Raw genomic sequence first — 17,761 nt, forward strand, 5'->3', positions numbered from 1 at the left:
GCCGTCATTTACTAACATTATTTTGTTTTGTTCTTTTTTTATATATATGCTCAATAAATGATAATACGGACACGTGTTAAGGTTATTATTAACTTATGGATTAAATATTAAAAACGATAATTTAAATAAAACAAAAATGAATTAAATGATGAGAAAAAAGAATTAGTTACGCGTCAATTTAAGCAGACTCATTTGATACTATTTTAAAGGTCGATGGTTTAGTTTCAGTAAGAAAATGTAATTCGATATGTTCGGATTTAATATACGGTGAAAACGTATTGATAGATTGTAATGACCCAGATCCAAGCAGATATTGTCCTTTTGGGCTTTCCCTTTCGGACTTCCCCTCAAGGCTTTAAAACGCGTCTGCTAGGGGAAGGGTTTCCACAGGAGTTTGTTCTCCTCCCCAACCAATGTGGGACATCACAATCTGGGACCGCCCCCAAATCCACCCCCTTTGGGGCCCAGCGTCTTTACTGGCACACGCTTCGTGTCTACCCTTTCGTGGAACAGCGAAAAACTGACACATCGTTTGATGCCTGGCTCTGATATCACTTGTTACATAGATGTCGGTAGAAAATGAGGGGAGGGGGTATTAAAGACCATGGCTAACTGTTTCCAAATATGCTAAATACAAACAAGAAATTATTTAGCCTATTCTATATGTAATAATTTTGATGAGAATGGTTTTTTTAATTCAAATTTATTTTTAATTAAATTTTAAATATTCAGTAATTTAAAAAGTCAAATATTTGTTTCGTGTTAAGCAAGGAAGTAATGTTTATAAGCTTAATTTTTAAAAAATGGAGAAAAAAAAAATCTTACTTACTTTCAATTTTATAGCTATTTAATTATTACCATAAAAAAATTCGTCAAAATTATTATTTGACTTAATCTTTGTAGCTCGTACACACATTTAATCTATAATGGATCATTGATCAATATAAAAATGAATTTGATAGTCGGTTGTGACCCCATATATAGTCAATTTAGAATGTGAGACGAGAATGGAACCAAAGAGGATGGTGAGAATCTGATACATATCATGATATGATCAAGGAGGATGGTGAGAATATGATATGTGTCATGATACAATGGAGAACAGTGAAAATATGTTACATGTCATGATATGATGCATGGTAAGAATACGACATGTGTCATAATATGATTGAAGACGGTGAAAATATGATACATGTCATGATACGATCGAAGAGGTGAAAATTTGAGAATTGTGAGAATTTGATACATGTCATAATACGATTGAAGAGGCGAAAATCTGAAAACAGTGAGAATCTAATACATGTCATGATACGATCAAATAAGTGAAAAATCTGAGAATAGTGAGAATTTGATACATGTCATGATACGATCGAGGAGGACGATGGGAATATGACACGTGTCATGATACAATCAATGAAGACAGTGAAAATATGATACATGTCATGATACGATCAAGGAGCACAATGAGAATATGATACATGTCATAATATGATGGAAGAAGTGAGAATCTGATACATGTCATGATAGGATCGAAGAAGTGAAAATCTGAAAACAGTGAGAATCTGATACATGTCATGATACGATGGAAGAAGTGAAAATCTGAAAACAGTGAGAATCTGATACATGTCATGATATGATCGAAGAAGTGAAAATCTAAAAACAGTGAGAATCTGATACATGTCATGATACGATGGAAGAAGTGAAAAATCTGAAAACAGTGAAAATCTGATACATGTCATGATACGATTGAAGAAGTGAAAATCTGAAAACAATGAGAATCTGATACATGTCATGATACGATTGAAGAAGTGAAAATCTGAAAACAATGAGAATCTGATACATGTCATGATACGATTGAAGAAGTGAAAATTTGAAAACAGTGAGAATCTGATACATGTCATGATACGATTGAAGAAGTGAAAATTTGAAAACAGTGAGAATCTGATACATGTCATGATACGATCGAAGAAGTGAAAATTTGAAAACAGTGAGAATCTGATACATGTCATGATACGATCGAAGAAGTGAAAATCTGAAAACAGTGAGAATCTGATACATGTCATGATACAATGGAAGAAGTGAAAATCTGAAAACAATGAGAATCTGATACATGTCATGATACGATTGAAGAAGTGAAAATCTGAAAACAGTGAGAATCTGATACATGTCATGATACAATGAAAGAAGTGAAAATCTGAAAACAGTGAGAATCTAATACATGTCATGATACGATGGAAGAAGTGAAAATCTAAAAACAGTGAGAATCTGATACATGTCATGATACGATGGAAGAAGTGAAAATCTGAAAACAGTGAGAATCTGATACATGTCATGATACGATGGAAGAAGTGAAAAATCTGAAAACAGTGAGAATTTGATACATGTCATGATACGATGGAAGTGAAAATATGAAAACAGTGAGAATCTGATACATGTCATGATACGATGAAAGAAGTGAAAAATCTGAAAACAGTGAGAATCTGATACATGTCATGATACGATTGAAGAAGTGAAAATCTGAAAACAGTGAGAATCTGATACATGTCATGATACGATTGAAGAAGTGAAAATTTGAAAACAGTGAGAATCTGATACATGCCATGATACAATCGAAGAAGTGAAAATCTGAAAACAGTGAGAATCTGATACATGTCATGATACGATCGAACAAGTGAAAATCTTAAAACAGTGAGAATCTGATACATGTCATGATACGATCGAAGAAGTGAAAATCTTAAAACAGTGAGAATCTAATACATGTCATGATACAATCGAACAAGTGAAAATCAGAAAACGGTGAGAATATGATACATGTCATGATACAATGAACGAGCATGATAAGAATCAGATACACGTCATGATACCATAAGACGCGAGAAGGGTGTGAAGCCATAGCTTAAGAGTTAAGCAGAGCTGTGATATAAGATAAAGATGAAAGGTGATGAGGAGGCTTAATTATTAGGCGTTAAAGTTTTATTTAGCTGAACAAAGAAAAAGGCCCAATTTTAAGGAAGAAAAAGAAACGGTTGCCAAATGTAAAAGCTTTCCCACACCCCTCTCATGGCTGCCACGTCCCTGTTTGCTTCGCTGGCATCGCCCCTCCCTTCCCTATAAATTACACCACTCCCTCCCACCACCACCACCACCACCAACCCACTTCCGGCCACCCAAAATGGGAAGCAAACACCCTTCCAAGCTACCCAAACCCATCGCCAAAGCCCCTTCCAAGCTTCAACGTTCTCTGTCCACAGCCTCCGAGCCAAGGAACACCAAGCAATACCAAATGGTAAGTCACCCACTTTGAGCATAAGCTCTCGTGGCTTTTCCAGAATGGTTCATACCAATGATGTAGTATTTCTCGCTTATAAATCCATGATCATTTCCTAAATTAGCGGTACTTTCATCATCCAACACTCCACACTAATCATCAACCCCTTTTAGACTCACCCTTTGGCTTGTTTGGTTGTTTTGTGTCACAGGCCATCGCGTCCATGCAGGCCATGGAGAAACAGAGCCGCGCCGGAATCAATGTAAAATCAGCCCATCAAAATCTAACCTTTTACTCTGCCATTGCCTTATGAGGTTTGTTTTTTGTGTATAGGCTCTACTGAGTGGAGCCGCCAATGGACAAGCTGATCGTGAAGGTGGGACCCCCGGTGCTTCACCGCCGGCCAACTTTCCGGCGTGATACATGACAAACTAGTCGCCGCCAAATGCCCCGACCGGCCGGAGTTGCTTTTTCGTTTTGCTTGTTTGTGTTTTCTCCTTATGTTTAATGAAGTTATGTTATGTGTGTGTACTCTCACGTGCTTTGCACGTGTTTTTTTTAATAATAAATAATGCTGGTTTGTTGGGGTGACATCATTATTTATTTATTTATTTTAAATTTTCAACTTTCTATTTAATTAATACAATTTAAATTTTATATACATTTTATAAAATTTAGAAATACACAAAAGAACAAAATTAAAAGGTCATGGACAATTTTGAAAACGACATAAAATTCAGTTATATAATTAATGAATTTGTAAATTTTAAAAAATGTTGAATAATGTAATTTCGACCATACATGATTAAAAATTAAAATTAAAGGCTTATTAAATACTTTAAAAATCAATATTAAATAAAAAAATTATAAATTAAAATTTAGATTGAAAATGATTTCTTTTTGGTCAAGTATAACGTAGTTTAAACTTTAAAAATATATATATTAATTATACATTTACATTTAATTTTTTTAAAAAAATAATAATAAATAATTAAAAAAAAAAAAGGAAAAAAAAATTAACCATGGTAAAACTCTTGAATGTTGCATGGTAAAAACTCATAGTCATTATGTTGTCTTTTCTTTGAAACATTTATTTCTTGATGTTATAATATTGAAACATCTTCAATTTTGAGATATTCCCTTTTTAAGAGAACTTAAAATAATAATAATTATTATTATAACCCTTATATGATTTATTTATCGAGGAGGATGGAGTATGGTAAGATTTCGCCAATCTGTGTCGGTTTGAATGACAGTTAATTGAAAAAAAAATGTTAATTTAAAACTATTATAAATTATCATGCTCAATTGTACGTTTGTTAATGAAAAGTAAAAGTACAAAATTGTCGTATTCTGTCGAACAATAAAATATTACCGTTTTGATTTTTTAATTTCAACGGTTTGTTTGTCCATAAAGAGAAACAAAAATGAGGAGGATCGAGTATGGTAAAACTGGACTAATTTGCGTTGGTTTAAAGGACCGTTAATTAAATGACAAAAAAAGTTGTTAGTTTAATACTTTTATAATTCGTCATTCTTAATTGTACGTTTGTTAATGAAAAGTAAAAGTACGAATTTGTCGTACTCGGTCGGACAATAAAATTTAAACTTTTGACGTTTTATTTCTAAGAAAATAATACATTTTGTCGTGACGTTCATGATTATTTTATCAGTAGATATCATAGTTAATCATTTGACAAAATATTACCGTTTTGATTCTCAATCTCAACGGTATGTTTGTCCATAAAGAGAAACAAAAATGTTTTTGTCTTATCGTATCGGACAATAAAAAAAAAGTAACGATTTTTTGTCGTGACATGATAATTACATTAGTAAATCTCAAATATAATTATGAGAGAAAAATGAAACTATCTTGGAATCAAAATCTAAAAAAATTAATCATGGAAACTTGTCAAATCTAAATTCAGTTAAGAGTTCACAGTCTAAACCCACGATGAGCCGATATTGTCATATTTGGGTTTATCCCTTCGGGCTTCCCTCGAAGTTTTTAGAACGATTTTTTCGTCAGTCCCAGTGTCCTCGCTACTGTTAGAAGATATTGTCATATTTGGGCTTATCCTCCTTAGCCCCAATGTTCTCCCTACTGGTCATATTTGAGCTTATTCTTCTTAGTTTCAGCGTTCTCGCTACAGTTAGCAGATATTGTCATATTTGGGATTATCCTTCTGGGCTTCCCCTCAAAGTTTTTAAAATGATTTTTTCGTTAGCCCCAGTATACTCGCTGGCACTCGTTTCCTTCTCCAATCAATGCGGGACCCAATCCACTCTCTTTTGGGTCAGCATCACTGTTGGCACACAGCCTCGTGTCCACACCCTTCTTGCTAGGAATTTAAATCTAAACTATAATATTTTCTTAATATCTTATTGTACATAATATTTTTTTATTCTCTTATCGTCATTTTAAGCGTTAGAATTTGAATTATCGGTGACCTAAAATGCTGTAGCAGTGTTCTAAGTCTCGACAACCAAGTAAAGAGGTACTCAACATTTCTTCGTTAAGATTTGGAATTCGAAATAATACATAAGCAATTTCACTATGTAGAGACACACGTCGTTCCTCTCCTATCATTTTGTTCGGTTTGTAGAAACGACATGTCGTCTTGCCCATTCTCAAGCCACAAAAAAAAGAAAAAAATCTAAAAACGCAGTACAACAACTTAAAGTCGAGAAGAAGAAAGCCGAGAGCACCCCCTCCGGGCTTCCCCCACAATTTACACCGGGCGGCGAGGACACTGTCTAGACTAGGCTTGATCATCACGGTCCACTTTGGCGGTGGCCTGCGGCTTCTCCAGTGGGGCCTTGTGCAGGCCCATCTCCATGTTCGTGGGCTTCTCATCGGGCTGGCTATCTCGGTAGATGAAGTAGAGAATCAGCTGCAATGCACCCAAGCCACACCCGAACCCATTTGGGACCTGCACAATTAAATGCCAAACTTCCTCTAATTTCTAGCACCAACAGCCTACTCTAGTCTAGTCTAGTTGACGAAAGCAGTACTTACAGCTACAAATGGGTCGCGGCCAAGAAGGCCGTATACGAACCAAGATGTCCCACACAAGAACACGAACAGCGACAGGAAAAATGGCATGAACTCTACGCTCTTCGTCTTAATCACTGTTCTCTGTACACAAGTTCTAATTTCTTTACTTACAGATTTTTGTGTTAAAGTTCATAGTCAAAGATATGTTCAGACTAATTCTCTGCCAAAATTGGTAAAAACGTGAGTGAAAAAAACTAGTTCAGATGCTGAAATGTGAGAATTTCGTCGTAATCACAACAAAAATGCTCAAATACTTCCCCTCATCCTAACAAATTTTCAACCACCTTCATCCATCAGAATATCGTCAATAATTTGAATTTCAATTTCAATTTCAATTTCAATTTTCATGTAAATTTGTGTTTATCCGCCATAAAAATGAGTAGATTGAAGATCGAGAAGCAAAACAAATGAGTTACCATTATGGAGAGTGGCGAGCCGTACATGATGATGGAGAAAACCGAAGCAGCCAAGCCACAGAACAACTTTCTGTTTTTGCCGTGCAACGCAAAAACCGACACCAACGCGACGGCCGTGAAAGCGCCAAGCGCAAATGCAAACAGCGCTCCGATTTTCCCCTTTTCCTTCTTCGGCGCGTAGATTAAGAACACCAACACGTAAACGATCTCAATCACCGCTCCTGTCCCGTTGATCGTTGATACCAATAAGTTGTGTGGGGACACAAATGGTAGACCGTACCTTTATTTTCCCCCCAGAAATTCAGAATCAGAATTCATTTCAACACACACATAGAGAAAGAGCAATTAATTCCAAACTTGAAAAGAGTACCAAGCGGAAAGAAGGCAATTCAGCATCGTCATAACGTATGGAATGCCAGAGAATTGCTCCGTCGATTTACTCCTTATGATTCTCTTGAAAGTAATCCTAACAAATCAACAAGACTAAGAAATAAGAAATTTGAAGAAGAAATTAAAATCACCTCCAAGAACATTCAAGAACAAAAAAAAAAAAAAACAACGGAGATCATTTCCGGTTCTTACATTGGCGACAAGAACAGAAACAGAGCAGTCGCATTTCCTGCCATAAGAGAAACAAAGAAACGGAAACTTACAGTGAACAAAGAGAGATCATAAACTATTTCAGCGGAAAAGAAAAGGTAACAGAATCTACCAAGAACTCCGAACAAGAAGTGCGGAATATCCATTTCAAGGAAGACGAAGAGAAACGCAGGAGGAGAAGAACTTAGTTTGGAGCAACAATGGAAGATGAGAAACGCCGGAGTGAGAACGGCAGCGTAGAGAAGAAGAAGCGGAGGGGGAGGAGTTTATATAGAGTGAGAACAAGTGGATAATAACCGCAGGGTTTTACTGTTGAACATTACAATTAAAATCGAAGGTAAAAAAGACAATTAATCTGGTGGGGTAATTAGTTTTAATCTTATCCATACGGCTACTTCTGTCTCAAAACTCGTTCTGCAATCAATGTGGATTCGGAACACTTGGATGTATTATGCAAATAAATATTAAAATATTATTTTCAATATTTACAGTTTTTATTTTTAATGAATTTGAAAAATAAAATAAATAAATGAATAGTTGGAAATTTTCAATAATTTATTTTTATTTTTATTTTTCTAAAATTTCACACTCACCCTCGTATCAATAGAGAGAGTATTCTTTAATTATAAACTCATGATCATTCCCTAAATTAACCAATGTGGGACTTTCATCCAAAATACACACTTTTTATATATACACGCTTTATTTTTCTGATATTCATAAGCTTTAAATAGGATATAAGCTACCAACTAATTCCAAACAATAAAAAAATATATAAACTAATTAAATATGGAGAATATACTCTAAATCAAATCATAAACAGATAATATTAAGATATATTTTATAAATAATATATACTCCAAATATTATATCTCAACCCTCCCCTTTAAGTTCGAGAGTGTATGTTAATCACATCCAATTTGTCTTTACTAGTGTAGGTTAATAACACTTTTGTCTTCCCAACAGTGAAAATAGAGAATAGGATTGGAATATTATATCTCAACAATCAGACATATGAATATTTTGGACTTTGTGTTAGTTGAAGTTTAGAATTACGATTTATTATTATAAAAGTCGATAATTTCATTTTTTTTAAATTACAAAAAAAAATAGAAAATAGTTGCTTAATTTTTAAGTATAACTAAATAACAAAGATAGCTGATTCCCATGCAAATATATTTATTTATGGATATTAATTTAAAAAAATAATTTAAAGAAAATGCATAAAATATGTTTTTTATTTATTTATTATTATTATTTCATGTGAAGCAGTGGAAGAATTTTAATCGTATTATTAAGAAAAATAAAAATATAATTTTTTTTTTTTTATCATTTTCCGACGTTTACGTCACCGAAATTTCTTTTTTCAGTGATGCAGCTGCAAATGACAGTGGTAAGGGTAACGTGGGCAGACGTAGGAATTTGTGCCTGTGGGGCCCACTTCCTATTTACGGCTAAATTTTTACTGTAATTTTCTTGTCAATAAATCTACTTTTTACCGGGCGTAACATTACCCTTATTAAATACTCCATTTTTAGTTTTAACCAATAATAAAAACTAAATATTTTAATATTTGTATACATTTTAAATTAAATTCTATATTTAATAGATTAATTAATTTTAAAATATTTTAAATACGTCATTTATTACAAAATTGAAATTTTATGAGCAAATTTGTAATTTAACAAAAAGTGGTAAAAATCTAAAAAAAAAATATTACTACTTTTAATAAAATCAAGATTCATACAATATTAAATTTGATAAAACAAACTTATAATAGAATTGTATTACATTTTTTTTTTCTAATTAATATTTGACGTGTCATTATAAATATATTATTTTATTTATGAGTTAATTAATTATTGGTAAAATAATTAATAGAGGTTGTAATATTTTATATTTTATATAAAAAGCATAACTCTCTTGTTTTTTGTTTTGTAATTTCTCGATTGTGAAATAATTATAAATTGTCTTTAATAATTATTTATAATCACAAACTCATACTAAGATAATATTTTATTTGTAATTTAATATTTTCGGTATAAAATTACAAAAATATCCTTGATTTACGAGTAAAAAATATTCATTTATTTCATATATAGACAATTTGAACGGAAAATATTCAAATTCAAGATAAGTGTTTAGAAAATAAGTTTGCCGACTTTGTCCAACTTTTCTTAATTGAGTAAACCTATTTAAAGTAAATTAATTTAAAACACGTCTCATAAATTTGAGCTTTAATTAATGTATTAATAATTAGCGGGTAGATATTGTTATTTTCAGCTCCAACTTACGTGGAATCTCATAATCCACTCTCTTCTGACACAGCTTTATGACTAACAGTTGTTTCTCTCTCTCTAACAAAAGTGGGTCTCATAATCCACCCCGGTCTCATAATCCACCCTCAAAAATGGGGTCTCATAATCTACCCTGAGAAATATCCACACCCCTGAAATGGGGTCTCATAAGAAATATCTACACCCTTGAAATGGGGTCGCATAAGAAATATCCACACCCCCGTAAATGGGTCTCATAATCCACACCCAGGAATTTTCCACAGCCCCAGAAATGGGGTCTCATAATCTACACCAGAGAAATATCTACACCCCAGAGATGGGCTCTCCTAAGAACTATCTACCCCCAGAAATGGGGTCTCGTAAGAAATATCCACACCCCAGAAATAGGGTCTCATAATCCAATGCAGAAATTTCCACAACCTCAAAAGAAATATCTACACCCCAGAAATGGGGTCTCATAAGAAATATCTACACTTCCAGAAATAGGGTCTCATAATCTACACCCAGAAATTTCCACACCCGAGAAATGGGGTCTCATAATCTACACCCAGAAATTTTCACACCCAAAAAATGGGGTCTCATAATCCACACCGTCAAGGCACAACGTTCTTGCTGGAACTCGTTTCTGTCTCTCGAACGATGTAGGATCTAACAATTGTTCTTGGGCTCGGCTTCCTCGGTGGCACACTGCCCAATATCTACCCTCTTTGAAGACTCATTTAACATCCTGACTGGCGTACCACTCGGTCAGTAAGATAAGTATATGAAATTATAGTGGGAAAAGGGCAATTTGGTGCAGCTTTTGGTGGGGGTTGCCAATAAGAAAACAACAAGTTATGAGATGTAGAAGAATTTGCGGCTTGGCTTTTTGAGAGTTGGAATTAGTGGGATTGGAAGTTGAATGAATGACTACACGACGTTCATCGTCTCTTTCATTGTAGCATGTGCCATTAGGTTCATGTCTATTCTTTCGTTCATAAATCTAACCTTCTACCACTCTCTTCTCCACTTCTCAAAACTCTCACGATATTGGACGTCGATATCAATCAAAATTTGAAAATTTGGTCGGAGTGTTCAAATAACTCTGAGAATCTGACAAACTCAGACTATCTAATCCAAATCATAAATGTTCGATTGGGTTAGATTTTTTTCTAATTTGGGTCGGGTCAGTTTGCAGGTTGACATTTGAATCGTCCAACCCAACAAACTCGAAAATAGAGTTACAACTTAACCCAACCATACTGTATTTTTAAGATCATTACGAAGATTAAGAATATTTGATATTTATAACTGATATTAATGATGTGTCATGACTTGCGAATATTTGAGTTAAGCTTTGATCGGGTTTTTCTATCAATCTCCTACCCTTTGCTTAACTCTTTATTCTGTCAACCGGTCATTGGTTGATCGGATGAAACCCAGGACACGCGAGATTGCTCTTGTCTGATGAATAAGAGCGTTATACTATAAGTCATTTTTGTTTAGTAGCAAGCCCGGGAAAAAGATTGGTAAAAAGGCAGCAAGTAATCCATAAGGTAGTAAGTGTGCATTTCGTAACTAAGATGACTCGAAAATAGAGGGTTGGGTTGTGAATTTTGGAAATTTCAAGTGGGTCGAAAAGATTTTTACAACTTAACCTGTGTACGTCCTTAAAATTTGGTTTCGATAACAAAGACTCATAATTTCTTGAAACCCGCTTCGTGAAGTAGGTTAATAGTAATTACATTCGAATCTCGAAACATTATTATCAAACTAAATCGGTTGTCATCTTTGAATTTAATGAAAACAGCTTAATCAGAACGGTTGAATCAAATTTTTCGGGTGCAACTAGCATAAGGTGGCTCACCGAACGTGGGGGCTGTGCTATAAGTTGATATGAATATGGGATGGTTGACAAAGGGAGCAGAGTTATGAAGAAGATGGAGCTATCAAAGTGATGAAGTGGGATATATATGAGTGAGGCTTTATGAAAGGCAGGCAACTCATATAATGATGCCCTAGCAGACAGGACTCTTTTGGAAGCTTGGAGATCACAAACTGAGTTTGCCCACATAAAGAAACCTCCTCCATTAATGTTCTAGTAGTGCTATGCTTGCATTTGTGGATCAAATTCATTGCCCACTTCTTTGCTTTTCGTACCTTCAAGTTGTCGAAACGCGACACGTAATGTCTTTGACTGCTTTCAAAATCGAAAACTATTACACCAACTACGAGGGTTTCTTTCTTCACTGTTTCAGAGGATCTGAGTCATCAGTGAGATACCACCCTGGAAGAGCTAGATAGCTTTTTATGGGGCGTAGACCTCCCACAAGGTAACGGAGGCGTGTTGTGATGTCTTACATTGGTTGGGAAGGAGAACAAACCACCATTTATACGGGTGTGGAAACCTTCCCCTAGCAGACGCGTTTTAAAGCCTTGAGGGGAAGTCCGGAAGGGAAAGCCCCAAAAGGACAATATCTGCTAGCGGTGGATCTGGGTCGTTACAAATGGTATCAGAGTCAGACATCGGACGATGTGCCAGCCTTCTCGTTGTTCCCCAAAGGAGGTAGATACGAGGCGGTGTGCCAGTAAGGATGTTGGGCTCCAAAGGGGGTGGATTTGGAGGCGGTCCCACGTCGATTAGAGGAAGGAAAGAGTGTCAGCGAGGACTCTGGGCCTAGAAGTGGGGTGGATTGTGATGTCTCACATTGGTTGGAGAGGAGAACAAACCACCATTTATACGGGTGTGTGGAAACTTTCCCCTAGCCGACGCGTTTTAAGCTTTGAGGGGAAGCTCGAAAGAGAAAGCCCAAAGAAGACAATATTTGCTAGCGGTGGATCTGGATCGTTACACGTGCAAAGGTTTCTTCGGGCCAGATGGAGATTGGTCGGGAGCTTGACTGCAAGACCCACGTCTTAATGATCCGACAGTGTCGAGTGAAAGGATTGTAAAAGTTCCTCTAGGGATAACAGGCTAAGCTATCGGTAGAGGTGGACTTTATCTAATGCAATAGTGACCGATATAATCTCGAGCTTCTTAACATCAAATCATATCAACCCAAGTATATGTTGTAGATGATATCCATTTCCATTTAATCAGTATTTATAACATTTCCTCCATTAGCTTCATTGAGAGCCATTAATCAAAGGTGAGTGACCTAAGAGACAGGTTAAGTATGCATTAATTGAAGAACAGCAGCCCCAAATAATGAAGACAGTGTTATTAATTTTCTTTCGAGGTTTCTTATGGAAAAGGAAACCACACATGCCTACAATTAATGAACAAATTCCCAAAATTATTGATAGCAGAGAACAACAAATTGGCCTTCTCCATGATGATATCCACTTTCGGTGTCTTCAACTCAATTCCCCAACGCCTTCTTTTAGTTCTAAACCTTTCCAAATGGGTTGGTTTGCAGTAAAAGACAATTGAAAGGAACCGTCTCTGTTTTTTTGTATACTTATAAATCGCGGTGCTCTGTTTTCGAATCTTGTTCCAGGACAGGATGAAATTGGGTGGCTGCGTTTGAATTCCAGGGGAAAGATTTAGATTGAAAAATATCCATAATGGCACGGGTTCTTAGGCAGAAAAGGCTTGATTTTGAGTTATGATCTCTGCTTGTCTTGTCGGAATGCTCTGTTTTTTGGTCTTGTATGCTCTGTTTTTTGGTCTTTTCTGCTCTGATACATGAACAGGGGAACAGAATGTCACGAGATAATATATGCCAGTTTTTCTTCTCTTCAAGATTGGATTGGAGAATATTGTAATGCCTATGCAAATGGGTAGGCGTAGGATGTCCTCATTTCCAAGATACTTCTGAGCTAGAGACTTTTAAAATGGAAGGTTTCGTGATAAGAGTCGAAGTTAGGCAATTCGTAATATACCTTTACTCGAAGACTCGTTAAGCTAATAATATATCAATTATGCCTCGACTCACTATTCGGTAATTATCGAACTGCTACGAACATGTATCAACAATATAAGCTTTCTCTGAACGTTATAGAGCATCACTTTACAATCTAACATATGAAATACAAACTTTCAGACAATGGTAATGGGCAAAAAGAGCAAAGGCATGCATAAAGGATGCCATCGGGTGTTGTGTAATGTCAAGGCAAGGGCATAGGGGGCCTCCAATTTGAGAATTCAACCAGTTGTCTATTTACAAAAGATCCATTGTGCAACCAAAATGTTTCGGTTGATTGGTGAAACTGTCTGACTTTTCTCTGAAGTTCCCATAGAATTCCCTGCATGGTAGAGCATGGTTCTGAATCTGCGGCGTAAATCCATAGGCACCGAACTCGTCTGCCTCGTGCTATCATCTTGTCTATGGCTGCATCTGCAAGAGCAAAAGAGAGAGCAAGGGTTGGGGCATAAGGTTTAGGACAATGTCATGTGGGCTAAGATGTAACTGGTGAGTGAATTGACCTGGAATTGACTCCAGGTACTCCAACAGTTGAGGGCCTATTTCGCTTGATGGCCATTTTATTGAGATCTGGGAGTAGTCAATTACATTCTGGAAAGGCAATTCGACCTGATCCGATAGTAAAACTGGTACACACTCCTGTGAGAACAGAGAATGATAATTATCCTGATTACCGAACCCTCTTGTAGCTTAATCCGAGTGTGGAGAGACATACATACCACGAAAAATGACTCGTAGAAACGAAGTGTCCAAGATGACTCTCCACGAGGAGCAAGACAGAACTTAGCGTTTCGCAGGTGCTCGAAATACTCCAACTTTCCCAATTTGTCAGGACCACTGAACTTCAAAACTGGAGATTCCAACTGTTTGGGATATCATATCCATTTCTTATATATATGTTTCTCAATATTAGATGACAAGAAATAGAAGTTTTCTTATCACCATATTTGTAGGCTTCATTCAGAGAATGACAGAGGCTAAAGAAAACAGCATACCTTATCAGCAAATTGTTTTGCAAGTTCAATCAACTTTAGACGACCGACTTTTCCTTGATCGCGTCCTAAATAATTTGCCAAGTACTTCCTTTTAGATAAAGGCAAAGGCTGGACTATTTTAGCTCCATGGGAAGTCATCCCATCATCAACATTGCCAGGAATTATGATATCTTTCCATGTATTGAAAGCACTCGTGTCTTTTTTATCTGTCCGATCCCCCTGTGCGTGTAACACAGAAAAAAGATTTTATTGTTATTATTCTAAAGAAATTACAAGACGAGTCAAGAAAGGCGAACAAACTAGAGCGTTGACATTGTTAGCGCAGCGGTACCACAAATACAATTAGTTTATTGGCCAAAAAACTATCAACTTTTTCTTGCCCAAATAGGAACTGAGGAACAATTATGCAATGTTAAGTTCATAATGCATCTGGTAAAAAATCAGTGTCTGCAGCACAACGATATCTTATGTACCTCCGGAGTAAGAATTATGGAACGATTTATGTAAGTCGCCCAAGATTTAAACAAGTGAGCTCCTGCACCACTGCAATTGGGAGAGTATAAGTAATGAAAGTTGGAGGGATAACCTAAGATTATCCTACGCTTGTTCAATGAGAAATTTGAAAAGACCATCAAAACTGAACAGAAACTACAAGAATAGAAACCTTATTATACCTTGGGAAAACAAATATGTGGTCACGACCCCCTGAGAGCCTGAAATATGGCATTTGACTTATAACCTAAAAGGTGGGAAAGTTCATGTGATTAGCCTTTTCTATACCCAGAAGAACAGGAAACATTGCTATGATAATATAATTGTTTTAGCCTATACCTCGCGATATCAAGCAAGAATAAGAGGGGACTGCACCTGTATATACGCCTCGTTAATCTCCTTGTCGTTGAGACCACCAAGCATCCTAACACATTTAACATAAGCTGGCACAAAGAAAAAATCTGCTTCTTCTTTATTTCTTGTTCGAAATCTCGATTGTTGAAGCAATCTGTGAATTTTCACCTGCAACCAGTCGTATTGCCAATGAAAAGCTCTACAGAAGGTGTTGGTATTGAACAAAAATTAAGAGAAGAAACGGTGACTAGTTGAAGCCTCCAGACATCTGAAAATTAGGAGGTTAAACAATTTTAGAAGCCCAAAGAGGAATCTATAAAGGGCAATCAATCTAATTCCAACCCTCGATGGATTCTCTCATTCAATCTGAAAAAACAATTCGATTCACATCTTTTCATAATTTGAACGGATTAACAGGACGACATTGGACCAGAAAATCTTAAGAATCTTGCAATAATCCTTAATGTTCAAGGTAATATGTCCAATTGAGAGTTTGTGCACACTTCAGGGTAGATTTTGCAATCTGTGCATTTCCCCAATCAGAAGCCAAACAAAGCATTACACCGAAATGATAAAGAGATAACTTCCACAAGTAATAGACAAATCTCAAGCTTCTGCTGTGTTCATAAGCATGAAAAATCAAATCAAAATCAAGCACGTACGCATTTATGGAATGAACGTGGTCGAGTTTACGAAGTGTAATTGTAAGCAGCCGCTAAACAAAAAGTAATGAGAACAACACAATTTCAGAAATGGAAACAAGAAAAGTCGATAATACAATTACAAAGCAAGCATACCTGAGTGCCCCATTGGCCTTTTAAACAAGCAGAAGCCGTGATCTTCCCATCCCTCCCATACATCAAAGCTTTGAGCCCCTGAATTTCGCTCTCGTCGTAGACATAAATCTTGAGAGATAGATGGGAACCGTACCCTCTGTCCGGCCACGAAACGGATCCATCGTCGTTTGATTCGACGGTGTAGTGTGATTGAGAGAATCCATTGGACAATTTAACAGCGGATGGGGCGAGCAATCGATCGACCGCACGGGTAAGGAAGAAGGTGGTGCAGACTAGAAGCAACGCGCCGATCTGATGCGACCGAGTGCAGAGCGGCGGATTATGGTGAATTCCGAATTGTCTCCCTTTGTTGTTCACGCTTCCCATTCTTCGTCTTCCTCACTCTCACGGTCTCTCCCCTCTAATGGCGACGGAAGTTCATCAATTTTGAAGTGTTCTTAAATTATCAAAAAAAAAAAAAAAAAAAAACTTCAATTATATCCTCAAATCTTCAAAATTAAACCCAAAACCATCTTAAAATTTTGATTCGGAATTGTTTATAGGAACAAGTCTAAACCCATTAGAAAAATCAATTTAACAATCGAAAATCGACCCTCTACTATCGGATGAGGAAGGAGACCGCTTACTTTTTTGGGGATCGAGTTCCCGACTCGAGACACATTCTTTGCCAAAACTGTTGTAGGAATGGAGACATTTCACTCGAGAAGAGTCAAACTGATCTTCGAGGAGCTAAGCGTCACGGTCATGCTCGTCCAAGGCATGTTGTCCATGGTCGCATGCCCATGACAAACCCAACCCTTTATGTCTTTTCATATTCTAGTGTTTTACTTTTGTATTTACAGTAAGTTTAACGTTTCAGAAATATCATGTCTAGGCCTGTCAAGCATGAAATGCCGTAGAATGTACTGTAGGGGACACTACTAGTTGTCAACTCCTCCCTACCCAAGGTTATAAACTTTGAGCCATTGTTATTTATCTTTTGCTTGCTTATATAAGATCTCTTTCGAAAATCTCTCTCTGTCCTTGTTTTCTAAAACCTTCTCTTAAAACCGAGGCCAGAAGCTCGAGCATACGTCGCTTGGCCGTAGGCGACGCAAGAACGAATTGGCTTAGCTCACTTGTCATTGAAAAGTGAGTGCCGCACAATTGCAAGTCCGCTGTCATCAAAAGTGCGATTGTGACACTGAGCTGCTTATCTTCTCCTCGAGCTGTACTAACCCAACGATATCAATTTCGACCATTCGTTACTTATAGTTCATAAATGTCATGTATTCCTACTGAAATTGTTTTGAAACAATTTTTTTTTTTTTATATACACATCATTAAAAAATACGTTAAGAAAAAATTAATAGAGATTTGCAAAATTAGCTATCAATTTTGAGTATGCCTAAACGAACACATGTCCTAAACAATAACATCGATACACGTGATGTATATACTTGATTTGATACATTATTAGGAGGATACAAGATTTATATACTCGATTATAAATGTTACTGTAACGAATATATACCTTATTACGAGTGTATATAGTGTTTATGTACCGAAGATTTATTTAATATATTAGTTTCACGAATAT

At 36.1% G+C, this 17,761-nt stretch overlaps 2 protein-coding genes and 1 long non-coding RNA gene across 3 annotated transcripts; 1 reads left to right on the top strand and 2 right to left on the bottom strand.

Annotated features, from left to right (window-relative positions):
- Window positions 1-3,122: 3,122 nt before the first annotated feature.
- On the top strand, window positions 3,123-3,859 carry LOC147789757 (uncharacterized). Its single transcript, XR_015411591.1, has 3 exons — window positions 3,123-3,286; window positions 3,480-3,530; window positions 3,602-3,859. It is a non-coding gene; the product is annotated as an uncharacterized LOC147789757 (long non-coding RNA).
- A 1,908-nt stretch (window positions 3,860-5,767) lies between these two features.
- LOC111808123 (bidirectional sugar transporter SWEET1) lies at window positions 5,768-7,609 on the bottom strand. Its single transcript, XM_023693936.2, has 6 exons — window positions 7,455-7,609; window positions 7,325-7,361; window positions 7,113-7,208; window positions 6,743-7,022; window positions 6,288-6,407; window positions 5,768-6,201 (listed from the first exon to the last, which is right to left on the bottom strand). The coding sequence occupies exons 1-6, from the start codon at window positions 7,486-7,488 to the stop codon at window positions 6,031-6,033; spliced, it is 738 nt and encodes a 245-aa protein (XP_023549704.2). The 5' UTR covers window positions 7,489-7,609; the 3' UTR covers window positions 5,768-6,030.
- Window positions 7,610-13,520: 5,911 nt separating this feature from the next.
- On the bottom strand, window positions 13,521-16,626 carry LOC111808036 (putative beta-1,4-xylosyltransferase IRX10). The gene is made up of 8 exons (XM_023693809.2): window positions 16,183-16,626; window positions 15,407-15,553; window positions 15,214-15,278; window positions 15,013-15,082; window positions 14,540-14,758; window positions 14,264-14,407; window positions 14,048-14,183; window positions 13,521-13,958 (listed from the first exon to the last, which is right to left on the bottom strand). Exons 1-8 carry the CDS (start codon window positions 16,546-16,548, stop codon window positions 13,729-13,731), a joined length of 1,377 nt encoding a protein of 458 aa, XP_023549577.2. The 5' UTR covers window positions 16,549-16,626; the 3' UTR covers window positions 13,521-13,728.
- Window positions 16,627-17,761: the final 1,135 nt, after the last annotated feature.

Source organism: Cucurbita pepo, chromosome 13, assembly GCF_057944985.1.
Source record: "Cucurbita pepo subsp. pepo isolate OVF chromosome 13, ASM5794498v1, whole genome shotgun sequence".
NCBI classification, from domain to species: Eukaryota; Viridiplantae; Streptophyta; class Magnoliopsida; order Cucurbitales; family Cucurbitaceae; genus Cucurbita; species Cucurbita pepo.

Bases quoted from the DNA above. Each gene is read 5' to 3' on its own strand.
- LOC111808123 (XM_023693936.2), bottom strand. From the start codon at position 7,488: ATGGATATTCCGCACTTCTTGTTCGGAGTTCTTG. The intron at 7,362-7,454 runs GTAGATTCTGTT...CTCTTATGGCAG, and splicing joins CTTCTTGTTCGGAGTTCTTG to GAAATGCGACTGCTCTGTTT. The intron at 6,202-6,287 runs GTAAGTACTGCT...TTAATTGTGCAG, and splicing joins GCCGCGACCCATTTGTAGCT to GTCCCAAATGGGTTCGGGTG.
- LOC111808036 (XM_023693809.2), bottom strand. From the start codon at position 16,548: ATGGGAAGCGTGAACAACAAAGGGAGACAATTCGGAATTCACCATAAT. The intron at 15,279-15,406 runs GTGCAGTCCCCT...CCCACCTTTTAG, and splicing joins TTAACGAGGCGTATATACAG to GTTATAAGTCAAATGCCATA. The intron at 14,184-14,263 runs GTATGTATGTCT...CTGTTCTCACAG, and splicing joins TCTACGAGTCATTTTTCGTG to GAGTGTGTACCAGTTTTACT.